The 14,604-nt window shown below is 37.7% G+C and overlaps 2 protein-coding genes across 2 annotated transcripts; both read right to left on the bottom strand.

The window, feature by feature from the left end:
- Positions 1-2,481: 2,481 nt before the first annotated feature.
- On the bottom strand, positions 2,482-3,420 carry LOC116523034 (olfactory receptor 11G2-like). Its single transcript, XM_032238190.1, has one exon. The coding sequence runs from the start codon at positions 3,418-3,420 to the stop codon at positions 2,482-2,484; it is 939 nt and encodes a 312-aa protein (XP_032094081.1).
- Positions 3,421-10,976: 7,556 nt separating this feature from the next.
- LOC116520353 (olfactory receptor 11H6-like) lies at positions 10,977-11,915 on the bottom strand. Its single transcript, XM_032234517.1, has one exon. It carries the CDS (start codon positions 11,913-11,915, stop codon positions 10,977-10,979), a length of 939 nt encoding a protein of 312 aa, XP_032090408.1.
- Between the last annotated feature and the right edge of the window lie 2,689 nt (positions 11,916-14,604).

The raw sequence follows: 14,604 nt of genomic DNA, 5'->3' as shown, positions 1-14,604 counted from the left end.
CATTCATATTGGTTCATATTGAGCCAATGATAAATCCAAACTGACTTCATTCCCTCCATAAAATTCATTGCAACGGTAGACTTATTCTATTGCTGTTTTGATAACAGCATAATTTTTGGGAGTCAGAAATTCTTTCAAACATGTTTACAGCAGCCTCTCCTTGAGATCTGCCAAGATAACAAGGTCTTCCAAATCCTGCTCAACCCTAGACTTGTTTATTGTATCCTTACCTAAACTTGGAATAGAGCTTTCTTAGAATTTATTATCGATTTCCTCATGTCAAAGGCCAAGTTATCATCTGACTCCTTCTGGCTTCCTCTGCATTATTGGGATAATTTATTTAACACATTATCTGAAACAAAACTTTCCCAATCATGTTTGACAGAGGCCCACAGTTCACAGTTCTTGTTGGTAAGGTGTGCTTTAATTATGAACATAATCACCAATTCTTTCTCTATCACTTGAAGAGAATATATAAGTGAAATTGGCTGATAACATTTATACATTGGATTTACAGAAGATGTTTGTTAAAATTGTTTGAGCTGCATGATGATACATGGTGAAGATGCTTTCGTCCCATTCAGAACATTGAGAAATCAATCCTAGGGAGCAGCAAATGTTTCTTTCCTAAAGTGCAAAGAAAAAATATCTGCTGTGAAATCCACAGCAGCGTCAGGAAGGGCATCCGGCCATTAAACATCCAGCTCCATCCAGTTGACCTGATTTAAGGGATTACGGGGTCTTAAAAAGGGAGTTTTTAAAAAAATTGTTAACATTGTCAGTGATTTTGTGAGAAGAGACAAAGAGAAAATTAAAATAAATAAAGTGTTTGGATAATATTTGAAAGGACTGAAGATTGACATTGTTAAGAGCAAGGAGAAGGAAATGAACTTGAATTATAATGGCAGAAAAAAAATCATGTTTGCAGAATGTCGTACATTTAGAATGAAAGAATGTAGAACTCAAGTGTTCATGTTGAACCAGGCAATGGAGTCATTCATCCAAACTTCCTTCATTCCCTGCATAAAATTGGTAGACTTTTTCTGTTGCTGTTTTGCTAAACATGGGAGTCATAAATTCTTTCGAACATGTTTACACCAGCCTCTCCTTGAGATCTGCAAAAATAACAAGGTCTTCCAAAGTCTACATGGCAATGAATTTTACGGAGGGAATGAAGGCAGTTTGGATTAATCATTGGTTCAATATGAGCTCTGAGGTCAAAATTCTTTCAATCTAAATGTGCAAGATTCTATAACCATGATCCCTCCCCCACCATTGTACTAGACTATATATGATGGCTTGCTACTAAGCAAGAACAAAACTTCAAAAAGAAGGAGATATAACTATACCTAGTGCCATTTAAACTTTCTATGACAATCACATACTTCCTATGACAAAAATATCAGGAATCCAGAAGCATCTTTTTCAAGTAACATTTGTTAAAAGACACACATTTTTATGAACTACAGTGACAGAAATAGGACCAAAATTAAGAAGAGGTAAAGGGGGAGGAGAGGAGAAAAAAAGAAGACAGATTAGTTATGCAGATACAGGTTACATACATAACTGATTACGAGCATCAATTAACAAATGTAATGTATTAAAACCCATTGGGTTTCTTGAGATCTGATACTGACTGAATTGTTGTTTTTTAAGATTTTTATTTACAAACATGTAAAATACACACACATAAAAATTAGACTTATACCACATTTATACAATACAATACGAACAGGAACGTCCTGTTCTTTATAATAGCAATCATCAATCGGTATCGATTGATGAGTTGTTTTGATGTATGTCGCTTCAATAATTTCTTATTCAATGGAAAAGTCCTACTTTTCCAGAAGAGTCACTTTGAGAACTGCTGGGGAAAAGAAATAGGTATGGTACATATGGAATGTGTTGAAATTACATACTTGTTGAAATATTACAATTTGAAGTAACAACTGCAAGAATAAGCATTACTGGTATTCATATCACTATTGTTATTTAAGTTGCATGATTAAATATTATTAATATTAAAGGGAACATTACTATTAAAGTTTAATGGTTCCATTCTATTAATTTGCATAACATTTCCTTTCTCCCCATTGTCCACAGCTGAAGGTGGCCTCTCTACTTTCATAGTATAAAAAGAGAGAGGTACTCAAAGGAACTATTAAGATTCTCAGAATAGACAATTTGAGAAGCTGTACAAATGAACAGCTCTGATATACCACTTCCTTGTTGAAATATTACAGTTTGAAATAACAATTGCAAGAATAAATATTATTGATCTTAATATTTCTGGTATTGCTAAAACTCAAGAATTAAAATTATTGGTACTAAGGGCAATATTGCTTCCATACTTGCATAATATTACCTTACTCCTCATTCCCCACAGTTACAGTTGGCCTTCCCACTTTCACAACTGCTCATCTAGCCTAACAAACTAATACTTGATCGTGATGTAATTCATTACAATCTCATTTTATTTCCCTATATAACTCCCTTCTTCCTCAACACCCTAACCAATGCTTCCTTCACCTGATTATTCCTGAGGCAGTAGATCAATGGATTAAGCAAAGGTGCCACAGCAGAATAGAACAGTGTCATCACTTTAATATTCTCGGTATGGTTTTTCTCGCTGTGCCCAATGTACATAGTGGCCACGGAACCATAAAATAGTGTCACCACTGCTAGGTGAGAAGACACAGTATAAACTCCTTTGTTTCTAGTGTTCTCACTGGACTTTTTTATCAGGGTGAAAATAATCCCCACGTAGGAGACTGCAATGAAAAGGAAAGTGCCCAGGATCAGGGCAGAAGTGATGACATAGCAGAAAAGAGAGAGAGATTCCGGGGGATGACAAGCCAGGGCTAGAAGTCCTCCAGAGTCACAAATGTAGTGATCAATAGAGTTGGGACCACAAAAGGACAGCCTGGAGATCAAGAACACTGGGACAAGGTACCAGAGAAAGCCAATAACCCAACAAAGAGTCACTAGGAAGAAGCACATCTTTTTAGACATAATCTGTGTGTACCGTAGTGGGTAGCAGATGGCCAAATATCGATCCAAGGCCATGGCTGAGAGAAAGAAGCATTCAGTGGTGCCAAGGGAGAAGAAGACATAAAATTGGATGAAGCAGGCATGGAAAAAGATGACCCCACCTGGGAAGGATAGGTCAAAGAGCATCCTTGGCACTGTAGCACTTACATAACAGACCTCCAGCCAGGAAAAGTTGCTCAGCAAAATGTACATAGGAAGGGAAGACAAGTGGGCATCTTGAGATACTACCAGGATGATGACCATATTTTCAACCAAAGTGAGGATGTAGACAACTGTGAATGAGATGAATAGTAGCAGGTGTCCTTGTTGTTCAACTCCGAAGCCAAGCAGGACAAATGCTGTAATAGTGGATGAATTGAGGAACTCCATCTGAAATACATAGAACCGGGCAGCAAAGAGGCTAACCATTGATTGTGGACTAGATTTTAGATTTAATGCTATACATTATGATTAAATGAAGCATCATCTGACACAATGGGAAATTATCTTCAACAAAACTATGCAGCTGATTTAGAAATGAATCGATTATCAGTTCATTTCTGGGTATCAAACATACAATTACTCCAAATCAGAAGCAAGTGCATGGAAAAACAGTTAAAATGCTCCTCTGACTTCCACTTTATTGGAAAGGTCACTCTCTTGAGTTTGAAAGACAAGGTTATAAAACCTTCCAATGAGAAAACAGATGGTATCCAATATGTACTCTTCTTTGTGGATAATTTAGGGTCAGTGGCATCAGAAAAAAAAACCACCTCCTTTCCAATCAAAGTAGCTTTTCTCAGTTGTTCAGTTCAATCTTGTACATGCCATCCATTCTGAAAGTATTCATTATCTATTCCCTCCTTGTTTGGCTATTTGTCTTTAATGCAATACATCTCAAATCATCCAAGATATGGAAAGAATTGCAATCCAGAACTGAATAATATGATCCCAATTCTGCTTTGGGACCAAACAAAGATTAGGGAAATTACACAGTTTGAAATTATGAGGTGGTCAAGAGAACCTTTTCTTTTGAGTTTCACATGACACACAGCTCAAGATTCTTGAATAAGCATTTTACACATTTAGATCTATACCTTTTCTTTTCCCTATAACAAATTTAATAACATTTGGGGTTTCATTTATCAGCCTAACTTCATTTACACTGTGCTCTATTTTAGCTGCAATCTCATCATTCTTCTGAGCAATTGCCTAGTGCCACAATGGCGAACCTATGACATGCATGCCCGAAGTGACACACGGAGCCATTTCACCTGGGACACATGGCACTGCCTGTTCCTTTTCCAGGTTTCTGATCTTCATGGGCATGGCAGTGTTCAAAACTGGAACGTTTTTGGCATGGGCATGGCCAGCTGATCGTTGTGTGCAAATGTGCACCAGTAACTGGAAAACTAGGTGGCTGGTGCACATTTGTGCACCGGAAACCGGAAGTTCATTTCCAGGCATGTGAATGCATGGAAATGAGCCCTTTGCAGCTCCTCTTCTGGGTTGCGTGGCTTACGAGTCCACACACACTCTCTTTTTGGCACACGGTGCCAAAAAGGTTCACCATCACTGACCTAGTGCCTGTTTCACCTTCCATTCCTTAGACATTAGCTCATGAGATTGGGAAATGGTGTACACTACAGCATAGAATATAGTATTAATTTATTACTTCAGAGTGGCTTTCTGTCCCAAGAATTCAATGCATAGCTCCTTCTGTGCCATAGAAAAGTGTCACTGCCAAGAAATGCATAGAGATGGTGGAAAAATCTCCTTTTGCAACTGTCATCAAATGACAACCACAGTGCTATGTATACAAATAACAAAGATTTAAAAGAAAATAACATTTCCTTTTTTAAAAAAGTATGCGTGGTAATTTGGCAAATCAGGAGAATATTTCCAAAGGAGAACAAGGCAAGAATAGAATTGGCACAGGATCACACAGAAAATGAACGTAAATGATATTATGTCCACAGAAAGGTAATTTTAAAATCATGATCGCTAACTATACATATCCCAGGAGACAGAGATTCCAACAACCAGCCACTAGAACATAACAAGAATTTAAACATATAGCATTTGAACACAATAGCGGGTGTCAGATCGCTAAGTCAGATGGCTAAACCATGATGCAAGGCTGTGGCTAAGAGAAAGAGGAATTCCAGGTTGCCAAAGAAAAATAAGCTGTAGAACTGTGGGAGGTAGGTACAGAATGAGATGACTCCAACAGGAGATTCCAGGTCAAACAGCACACAAGGTATAGCATCACTCACATGACACATTTCCGTCCACAAGAAATTGTTCAACAGAATGTACATAGGATGCTGGGACACATGAACACCTTGGTTTAAAAGCACAATAATGGTGATCTTCTCAGCCAGGATAAGCACATAGAGAATGCAGAAAAAGATTAATAATATGAATTGCTTTTGCTGGTCCACTTGAAGACCCAGCAAAATGAATTCTTGGCTTGTGGTCTCCATCTGGAATCACAAGAGAGAATCACATTCCTTTAGGCATCCTAAAAAAAAGAAGGTTAAAAAGCTGGTGGCTCATTAAAACATAATAACAAATCATTAGGATACAATTCTGCTTCATCATGCAACGCGTCTGTGAAATAAAATATGGAATAAAACTAATTAAAGTCATTCATTTAAATAAATTAAAATCTGGGAAGCAGCCTAGAATTCCGGAGACCTCTCACAATCCCTCTGTTCTACTTTGGCTTTTAACATAATTTGTACTGATCTATCAAAATTATTTTTGAAAAGCTTTAAATGTTATTCTGAGATGGACACCTACCTCACCCATCTCTCTGTAGTTCCAACCCAAAATCCTTTTATACGCATATATAAAGCAACAATTCCTGTACCTCTGCTGAAATCAGAATGTTCCTTCATCCAGAAAAAGGTTCATCAGAAATATTGAAATAATATTTGTTTAGACAAATGTTGGTTTCCACATGCTAGTTTTCTGAGTGATTGTTGTCTAGTTGTTGGTAGAAAAAAAATCACAGAATATACTGTATATATAGAGGGAGACTCACTCAGCTATTTCTGAATAAACACTCTGGGGATTTATCATTCGTTAGATAAGGAACCTCTTGTGAGAGATTGTTTTGGAGATCTTTCTCCAGAGAAAGATAGTTGATTGAATTTGTCTCCAGATCCTTTCATTTGTCAGGAATGATGTTGTTCAATATCCAAAGAGACTTTCTCAGGAACAATAATTCTTTTTACATCAATTTCCCCCCACGAGTCCTTACAGAGCAAACATCGAATTTTATTTTTGCTTCCCTTCCAAAAATTCATAGTATTGAATATTCTCTAAATATCCTACACAATGAATACATGGGAGCAAGGCAGGAAAATAATCTTTTTTCTCCCTTAGGTAAAGGTAAAGGTTCCCCTCGCAAATATGTGCTAGTTGTTCCTGACTCTAGGGGGCGGTGCTCATCTCCGTTTCAAAGCCAAAGAGCCAGCGCTGTCTGAAGGGTTCCACCACAAAACCGCGGTAGACAAAAGCACACTCGACGAAAGCGCGTACGTGACGTCATCACAGCGCGACGAAAACATTGCGGTGTGATCGATAAATGTAAAAATAAAGCAAAAACCTTACCCTAACCCCCCCAAACCTAACCCTAAACCTAACCCTAAACCTAACCCTTAACCTAACCCTAAATCTAACCCTAAACCTAACCGTTAACCTAACGCTAAACCTAACGCTAACCCTTAACCTAATGCTAAACGTAACCCTAACACTCTAAACCTAACCCTAACCCTTAACCTAACCCTAACCCTAACCCTAAACCTAACCCTTACCTTTATGTGAATCGGCTTGCTTTAATTTTATTTTTATTTCAATTTTTAATTTTTTTCATCACGCTGTGATGACGTCAAATGCGCGCTTTCGTCGAGCGCGCTTTTGTGGACCGCGGTTTTGATGGGTCACGGTCTGAAGACGTCTCCGTGGTCATGTGGCCGGCATGACTAAATGCCAAAGGCGCACGGAACGCTGTTCCCTTCCCACCAAAGGTGGTTCCTATTTTTCTACTTGCATTTTTACATGCTTTTCGAACTTCTAGGTTGGCAGAAGCTGGGACAAGTAACGGGAGCTCACTCCATTATGCAGCACTAGGGATTTGAACTGCAGAACCTTTCTGATCAACAAGCTCAGCATCTTAGCCGCTGAGCCACCACGTCCCTTAATGACCCACAAAAATGACAGTTCTGTTACCAACTCTACTGCAAATATTGAGAAAGGGAGAAGTCCGAAATCTTTTAGATATTTGTAGAAATGGGGAAAGTTAACTAGTGCTTCATAATTAGATCATCTAGATGATGTTCTATTTTGTAGAAATGCTTATGCATGCATGTAATATGTGGACAGATAAAAAAAAATACAGTTTTCAAGTCTCAAGTATACTAACAACTTGCCGCAACAGCCACACTAAAAAAATATCAATGCCATATAAGTAGATCATGACTTCATTTATTGTAACAGCTACAATAAAAGGATCTTGCATATCTGAATGTCTTTCCTCCTTCACTTTACCTTTGTATGAACTAGCTAAGGGACTGCCTGAGGCATTTTCTCAAGACATTTTCTTAGCCCAGGTTCAATCCCCTCTTATCTGACCTTTGTCTTGGTAGCAGCTTTTTCCCCTATCCTTCAAGACTATTTCCTAAGCGCCACTACCACTAGTATTAGATTGGATGGACGGATGAGGCAGACTCAGTAACAACAGCTCTTTATTAGTGGCAACTATATACAATCCAGCAAAAACTCTGTCTGGCAACAGTCCTTTTATAGGGAGCTGTCAGACCCTTCGACCAATCAGATTTGAATACTGTTCCCACCGGAACAGAGGACCTTGGTGGAAACTACTATACTGATTATCAGCATGCAACAATTACACTACCATGCCCTAAAACAAAAGTGTCAGCTTTGAAATTCTCCACTTTTTTTTTAAAGTGGGCAATGCTTAAGAAACAAATTTCCAGTCAAAAAGTTTGACTGAAGTTCCCATTAGGAAACTATTAAGTTTCTTAATATAAAATATAGGACTCCATCAAGGAAGTGAATATTTACCCAATCCAGTTAAGTTGGCACCTTATTTGTTTGCTTCCCATCTCTGTCAATTATCTTGTTCATATTAATTTATTTTACATTACGCTATTTTTATCTGTCTTAAACTGTAACACAACTTCTTTTCCTTTTAGTGTCTGGGAAACTAGTGAGGGCCTTCTGAAATGTTTCCCATGCCATCTTTCTATCTCTCTCTCTCTCTCTCTCTCTCTCTCTCTCTCTCTCTCTCACACACACACACACACACACACACACACACACACACACACACAAACCATTTTGGGGTTTAAAATGTGGAAACATATGGAAAATAATATTCTTTCCCCAGAAAGTATTGTTTTATCTATCCTAGAAATATTCAAAATGAAGAATCAAAACTCCCACTATGTAGTGACAATTGAGCGTAACAGTGTTGACGAACCTTTTCAGTACCAAGTGCCAAAACAGGACTGTGTACACCAGGGGTGAGTTCTTTCCAGTTCTAACCTCTTCTATAGAAGAGGTTCCACAAACCTACAGTGCCATTTAGAACCGGTTCCAGCTAACTCCCCCCACCGCCCATCTGCACATCATCAAGATGAAGAGTAAGAGGAGGAATTCTGGGAATTGAAGTCCACAAGTCTTAAAGCTGTCAAGTTTGAACACCCCTGGGGTTTTTTTCCCCTAAAGGGTTAGGGGTGCAAGGGTTTTGTAACTTGACAGCTTGAAAGGCTTGTGTGTTTTAATGCCAGAGTTCCTGGGCCAACATGACTGGAGGAGGAATTCTGGGAGTTGAAGTCCACAAGTCTTAAAACTGTCAAATTTGAACACCCCTGGGGTTTTTTCCCTAAAGGGTTAGGGGTGCAAGGGTCTTGTAACTTGATAGCTTTAAGGCTCGTGTGCTTCAAATGCCAGCGTTCCTGAGCCAACCTTTTGGTTATTAAGCAAGAGCGTTCTTAAGTGAGTTTCACCACATTTTACAAGTTGGCCATGCCCACCCAGTCATATGGCTGGCAAGCCACTCCCACCCAGTCACATGGCCAGCAAGCCACTCTCACAAAGCAGGCCACACCTAGAGAAAAGGTTCTAAAACATTTGAAACCCACCACTGGTGTACACATGTGGAAGCGCCAGAAGCTGGAAGAGCAGTTCCACGGCACGCATGTGCATGCCAGGAAGCTGAGTTTCCGGTTTCCAGCATGCACACTGGTCACATGGTCTTCCAGTTTCTGGTACGCATGTGTGCGCAAAGACCAGCTGGCTGGGGCACATGGGTGTGCCAGAATCCGGAAGCTCAGTTTTCCTGAGCACGCATATCCGCCAGGAAGTTGTTCTTCTGGTTTTTGGCACTCCCGCATGCATGAAGATCAACTGGACAACACGGATGTGTGTGCCAGAACTCGGAAGAGCAACATGCGATGACTGGCGTGCCCAAAGAGATGGTTCTGTGCGTTACTTCCAGCACACGTGCCATAGATTTGCAATCAGGGGACTATAACCTTAAACCCTTGGTTAAAGTTCAGTGCCATGATCTAATTCAGACAGGAGATGGCACTAAAGTTAGTTATATGTCCTCTTTTTTTCTTTTTTCAATTTTGTTCTTGCTTAAAATTAGTAACAATGTTTGATATTTAGATTGGAAATATCATGTTTGCAGAACATTTAGATTGAATAAATGTGGGGGTGTCACAAACCCCTTCAATCATGTTTCCAGCAGCCTCTCCTTGAGATCTACCAAATGCTACCCAACCATAGCCTTGTTGGGTGCAACCTGACCTAAACTTTCTTGACAATCTCGTGCTTCTTATAGCAAATAAATAAATAAATAAATAAATAAATAAATAAATAAATAAATAAATAAATAAATAAATAAATAAATAAATAAATAAATAAATAAATAAATAAATAAATAAATAAATAAATAGTATAGAGCATCTTTTTTCATTTTTTTTTAATACACAACATTTATTTAAAAACATACATTTAAAAGAACTGCAGTTGACTTTATTTTAGATGCATTGATTGGCTAGAGAGGATTAGGATTTAAATTGGAGAGAATAGAGGAGAAGATTGGGGGAGAAAGAAGACAGATTATGCACATACAGGGTTACATGCAAAATAAATGACAAGTACTTTATAAAATTAACAAGTGTAATGTATTAAAAGCCAAGTGTGTTTCTTGACATCTTATGATATTAACTCAACCCTTTTGAAATATATGAGTACAACAATTTCTTACTCAAAGGAACTATTAAACTTCTCCCGAATGGTCAGTTGGAAAAGCTGTACAAATGAACAGCTCTGATATACCACTTCCTTGCTGAAATATTACAGTTTGAAATAAACAATGGCAAGAATAAGTATTATTGATTTTAATATTTCTACTGGTGTTAAAACTGCAAGAATTAAAATTATTGGTACTAAGGACAATATTAGTATTAGGGTGTAATGGTTCCATACTACTAACTTGCATAATATTACCTTATTCCACAGTTGAAGGTGGCCTCTCTACTTTCGTAGTAAAAAAGAGAGAGGTACTCAAAGGAACTATTAAAATTCTCAGAATAGACAATTTGAGAAGCTGTATAAATGAACAGCTCTGATATACCACTTCCTTGTTGAAATATTACAGTTTGAAATAACAATTGCAAGAATAAATATTATTGATCTTAGTATTTCTAGTATTGCTAAAACTGCAAGAATTAAAATTAATGGTACTAAGGGCAATATTGCTTCCATACTTGCATAATATTACCTTACTCCTCATTGCCCACAGTTATAGTTGGCCTCCCCACTTTCACAACTACTCATCTATCCTAACAAGTATGATTAATACTTGATCGTGATGTACTTCATTACAATCTCTTTTTATTTCCCTATATAACTCCTTTCTTCCTCAACACCCTAACCAATGCTTCCTTCACCTGATTATTCCTGAGGCAGTAGATCAATGGATTGAGCAAAGGTGCCACAGCAGAATAGAACAGTGTCATCACTTTAATATTCTCAGTACGATTTTTCTCGGTGTGCCCAATGTACATAGTGGCCACAGAACCGTAAAAAAGCGTCACCACTGCTAGGTGAGAAGATACTGTTTGGAAGCCCTTGTTTCCAGTGTTTTCACTTGACCTTTTTGCCAGCGAGAAAATAATCCCAACATAGGAGACTGCAATGAAAAGGAAAGTGCCCAGAATCAAGGCAGAAGTGATGACATAGCAGAAAAGAGAGAGAGATTCCGGGGGATGACAAGCCAGGGCTAGAAGTCCTCCAGAGTCGCAAATGTAGTGATCAATAGAGTTGGGACCACAGAAGGACAGCCTGGAGATCATGGATGCTGGAGCAATGTAGCAGAGAAAGCCAATAACCCAACAAAGAGCCACCAGGAGGAAGCACATCTTTTTAGACATAATCTGTGTGTACCGTAGTGGGTAGCAGATGGCCAAATATCGATCCAAGGCCATGGCTGAGAGGAAGAAGCATTCAGTGGTGCCAAGGGAAAAGAAGACATAAAATTGGATGAAGCAGGCATAGAAAGAGATGACCCCACCAGGGAAGGACAGGTCAAATAGCATCCTTGGCACTGTAGAACTTACATAACAGACCTCCAGCCAGGAAAAGTTGCTCAGCAAAATGTACATAGGAAGGGAAGACAAGTGGGCATTTTGAGATACTACCAGGATGATGACCATGTTTTCAACCAAAGTGAGGGTGTAGACCAGTGTGAATGAGATGAGAAGAAACAGCCGTCCTTGTTGTCCAACCTTGAAGCCAAGCAGAATGAATTCCTGCAGTGTTGTTGCATTAAACTGTTCCATCTGGAGCACAGTTCCCAGAGAAACAGTTGATCCAAAGTTTCCTAGAACTGATCAGTCCTGATTCAACTTTTTGTTTTAATGATATGAATTGGAGAGAGAGCAGTCAACAGAGGTTTTGGAAATAGCAGCCAAGAGAAGCCCGTCCTACTGTAGAATTGCTGGATCATGATGTAATACATTTCTCTATTAGTAATTAGATTGTAATAAGTCAGATACCTGTTAAAAGAGAAATTGATTTAAGTCTTACCTGGTGTGTTTCTTTTTGCCAAATACCTTGTCATCCATTCACTGAAGTTATTTAAAAAGTTAGTATTCTATGATTTTTGCATACACATTCTTTTCTATATGTGTCTATATATGTTTCAGAATCATTTCTTTGTGCAAAACTCTTCAAATATCCAAGCAAATTCTAAGAGTCAGCAGCTGCAGTTGGTCTTATCAGCAACTTACCCAAAAATGAACAAGTAAAAGAAGCAATGATACAGTGGTCAAAAGTGTTTGGATATAATATAGAATTAGAGAATTGGCAAAATAAGAAATTATAAATTAACAATGGCAACTTCACATAAAGAAAACTCATATAAAAATTTTTATAGATGGCATCTACCACCGGATAGGTTAGACAAAATGTTCAAAAATATGTATAGTAGATGTTGGAAATGCAACCAAAAAATCTGGCACATATTACCATCTGTGGATTTAAAGAAAAAAATCAGGGAAAAATATGTATATGGTTAGTAAATATGTTAGGAAAACATGTAGACCTTAAATATGCCAGTGGATGAAGAGATAATTAAGAAGATATTGTTCTGTGCAGAAATGGACAGATTTACATGGTAGAACGAAGATACAGAATACTATCAAGAATGGAATTTATTTTATCAATGGCTGAAAAAGGGGTAAAGATTAAGAATATAATTTTATTATTAAGCAAACAAAGTAACCCAGATACCACAATTTATTAAGTACTAATTAAATGTAATAGTAGGGAGGGAGGTGGGAAACTGGCCCAAAGTTATTGTCTTTTTCCCACCCACTACTTTTAACAATTTAATCAAACAAGATTAATTTTCTTCCTTCAACAAAGTCTGCACTTTCCAAGGAACCATTCTCAACAATCCAGTAAATTTGACTAAATCTGTCTTCTAAAATTATATTATCTATTTCGCTTTGTTAAGAATTCTTTCTGTACCATAGCTGTGCAGGATGAGACGTTCCAGCCAAGCAGCTACATGCAGTTTGTCTGGTGCTCAGATTTTCACTTCCTGGTGAAGGAATAAAAGATTTAAGCTTGGTTTCATGCGTCATACTGAATTTAAATTATTCTTATTTTCAAAAATTTTCATAAATCAATGGAGGACATGTTTCTCAAGGATATTCAACTTGAAAACACAATGTGTAAAGATTGAAGCTGGCAAGGTGGAGACTAGTGATTCTCAGGAACACACATACACACAAACACACCACTTTTTCCAGGAAAAAAATGGGAGGTTGCAACCACAATACTCTCTCATCTCATCAAGAAGGTCTACCTTGAAGTGGGATTCTAATGCCTCCAAAATATTTATTTTATTGAAACATGCCTTCCCTTCTCAGCTTATTTCCAATATCCAGATGCAGCATGTTCCTTTGTGTACAGACTGAATTCCTTAATTAATATTTGAATTGTATGTTTATTATTTACTTTTAAAGGCAGTCTTTTCACCATGCATTCAGCAACTCCTTTCCATCAGGCTCAGAAGATGTTCTTGAGAACATAACTGAATATCCAGTTGACATTTTTGAGTGTTTAAAATGTTCATCTCCTTCTCTGTGATTTTAAAGGCTTTTCATAGAACAGGTTTCAAAATCAGGGTGATTTTCTCTTGCCATACTTTTCTCCATGCCACTAATAAATTGATTAGATTCACTTTTCTGTGAGATCTGACTCGCCATCTTCAGGCTGGTGTTTTCGGCTTAAAGCCAAAATATGTGTGTGTGTGTGTGTGTGTGTGTGTGTGTGTGTGTGTGTGTGTGTATAAATATATATTTGTAGATTTTCATGGGTGTAGGAATGCTGGTCTTGTTGTATTCGGGTCTATTTCCATGTAAGATTGAGATTGTCTTGGCAACATTTCGGCGACGTCTCAGTTGTCATCTTCAGGCTGGTGTTTTCAGCTTAAACCTTAATTTCTACTGATCTATCAAAATTATTTTTGAAAAGCTTTAAATGTTATTCTGAGATGGTTACCTACCTCACCCATCGCTCTGTAGTTCCAATCCAAAATCCTTTTATATGCATATATAAAGCAACAATTCCTGTACCTCTGCTGAAATCAGAATGTTCTTTCATCCAGAAAAACGTTCGTCAGAAATATTGAAATAATATTTGTTTAGACAAATGTTGGTTTCCACATGCTAGTTTTCTGAGTGATTGTTGTCTAGTTGTTGGTAGAAAAAAAATCACAGAATATATATATATATATATATATATATATATATAGATAGATAGATAGATAGATAGAGAGAGAGAGAGAGAGAGAGAGAGAGAGAGAGAGAGAGAGAGAGAGAGAGAGAGAGAGACTCAGCTATTTCTGAATAAACACTCTGGTGATTTATTCATTGGATGAGGAACCTCTTGTGAAAGATTGTTTTGGGGATCTTTCCCCAGAGAAAGATAGTTCATTGAATTTTTCTCCAGATCCTTTCA

This window comes from Thamnophis elegans, chromosome Z (assembly GCF_009769535.1).
Source record: "Thamnophis elegans isolate rThaEle1 chromosome Z, rThaEle1.pri, whole genome shotgun sequence".
NCBI classification, from domain to species: Eukaryota; Metazoa; Chordata; class Lepidosauria; order Squamata; family Colubridae; genus Thamnophis; species Thamnophis elegans.
This window is presented reverse-complemented; position numbering and strand designations above follow the sequence as displayed.

What these genes read in the sequence shown, in the direction of transcription:
- LOC116523034 (XM_032238190.1), bottom strand. Translation starts at nt 3,420, where the DNA reads ATGGAGTTCCTCAATTCATCCACTATTACAGCATTTGTCCTGCTTGGC.
- LOC116520353 (XM_032234517.1), bottom strand. Translation starts at nt 11,915, where the DNA reads ATGGAACAGTTTAATGCAACAACACTGCAGGAATTCATTCTGCTTGGC.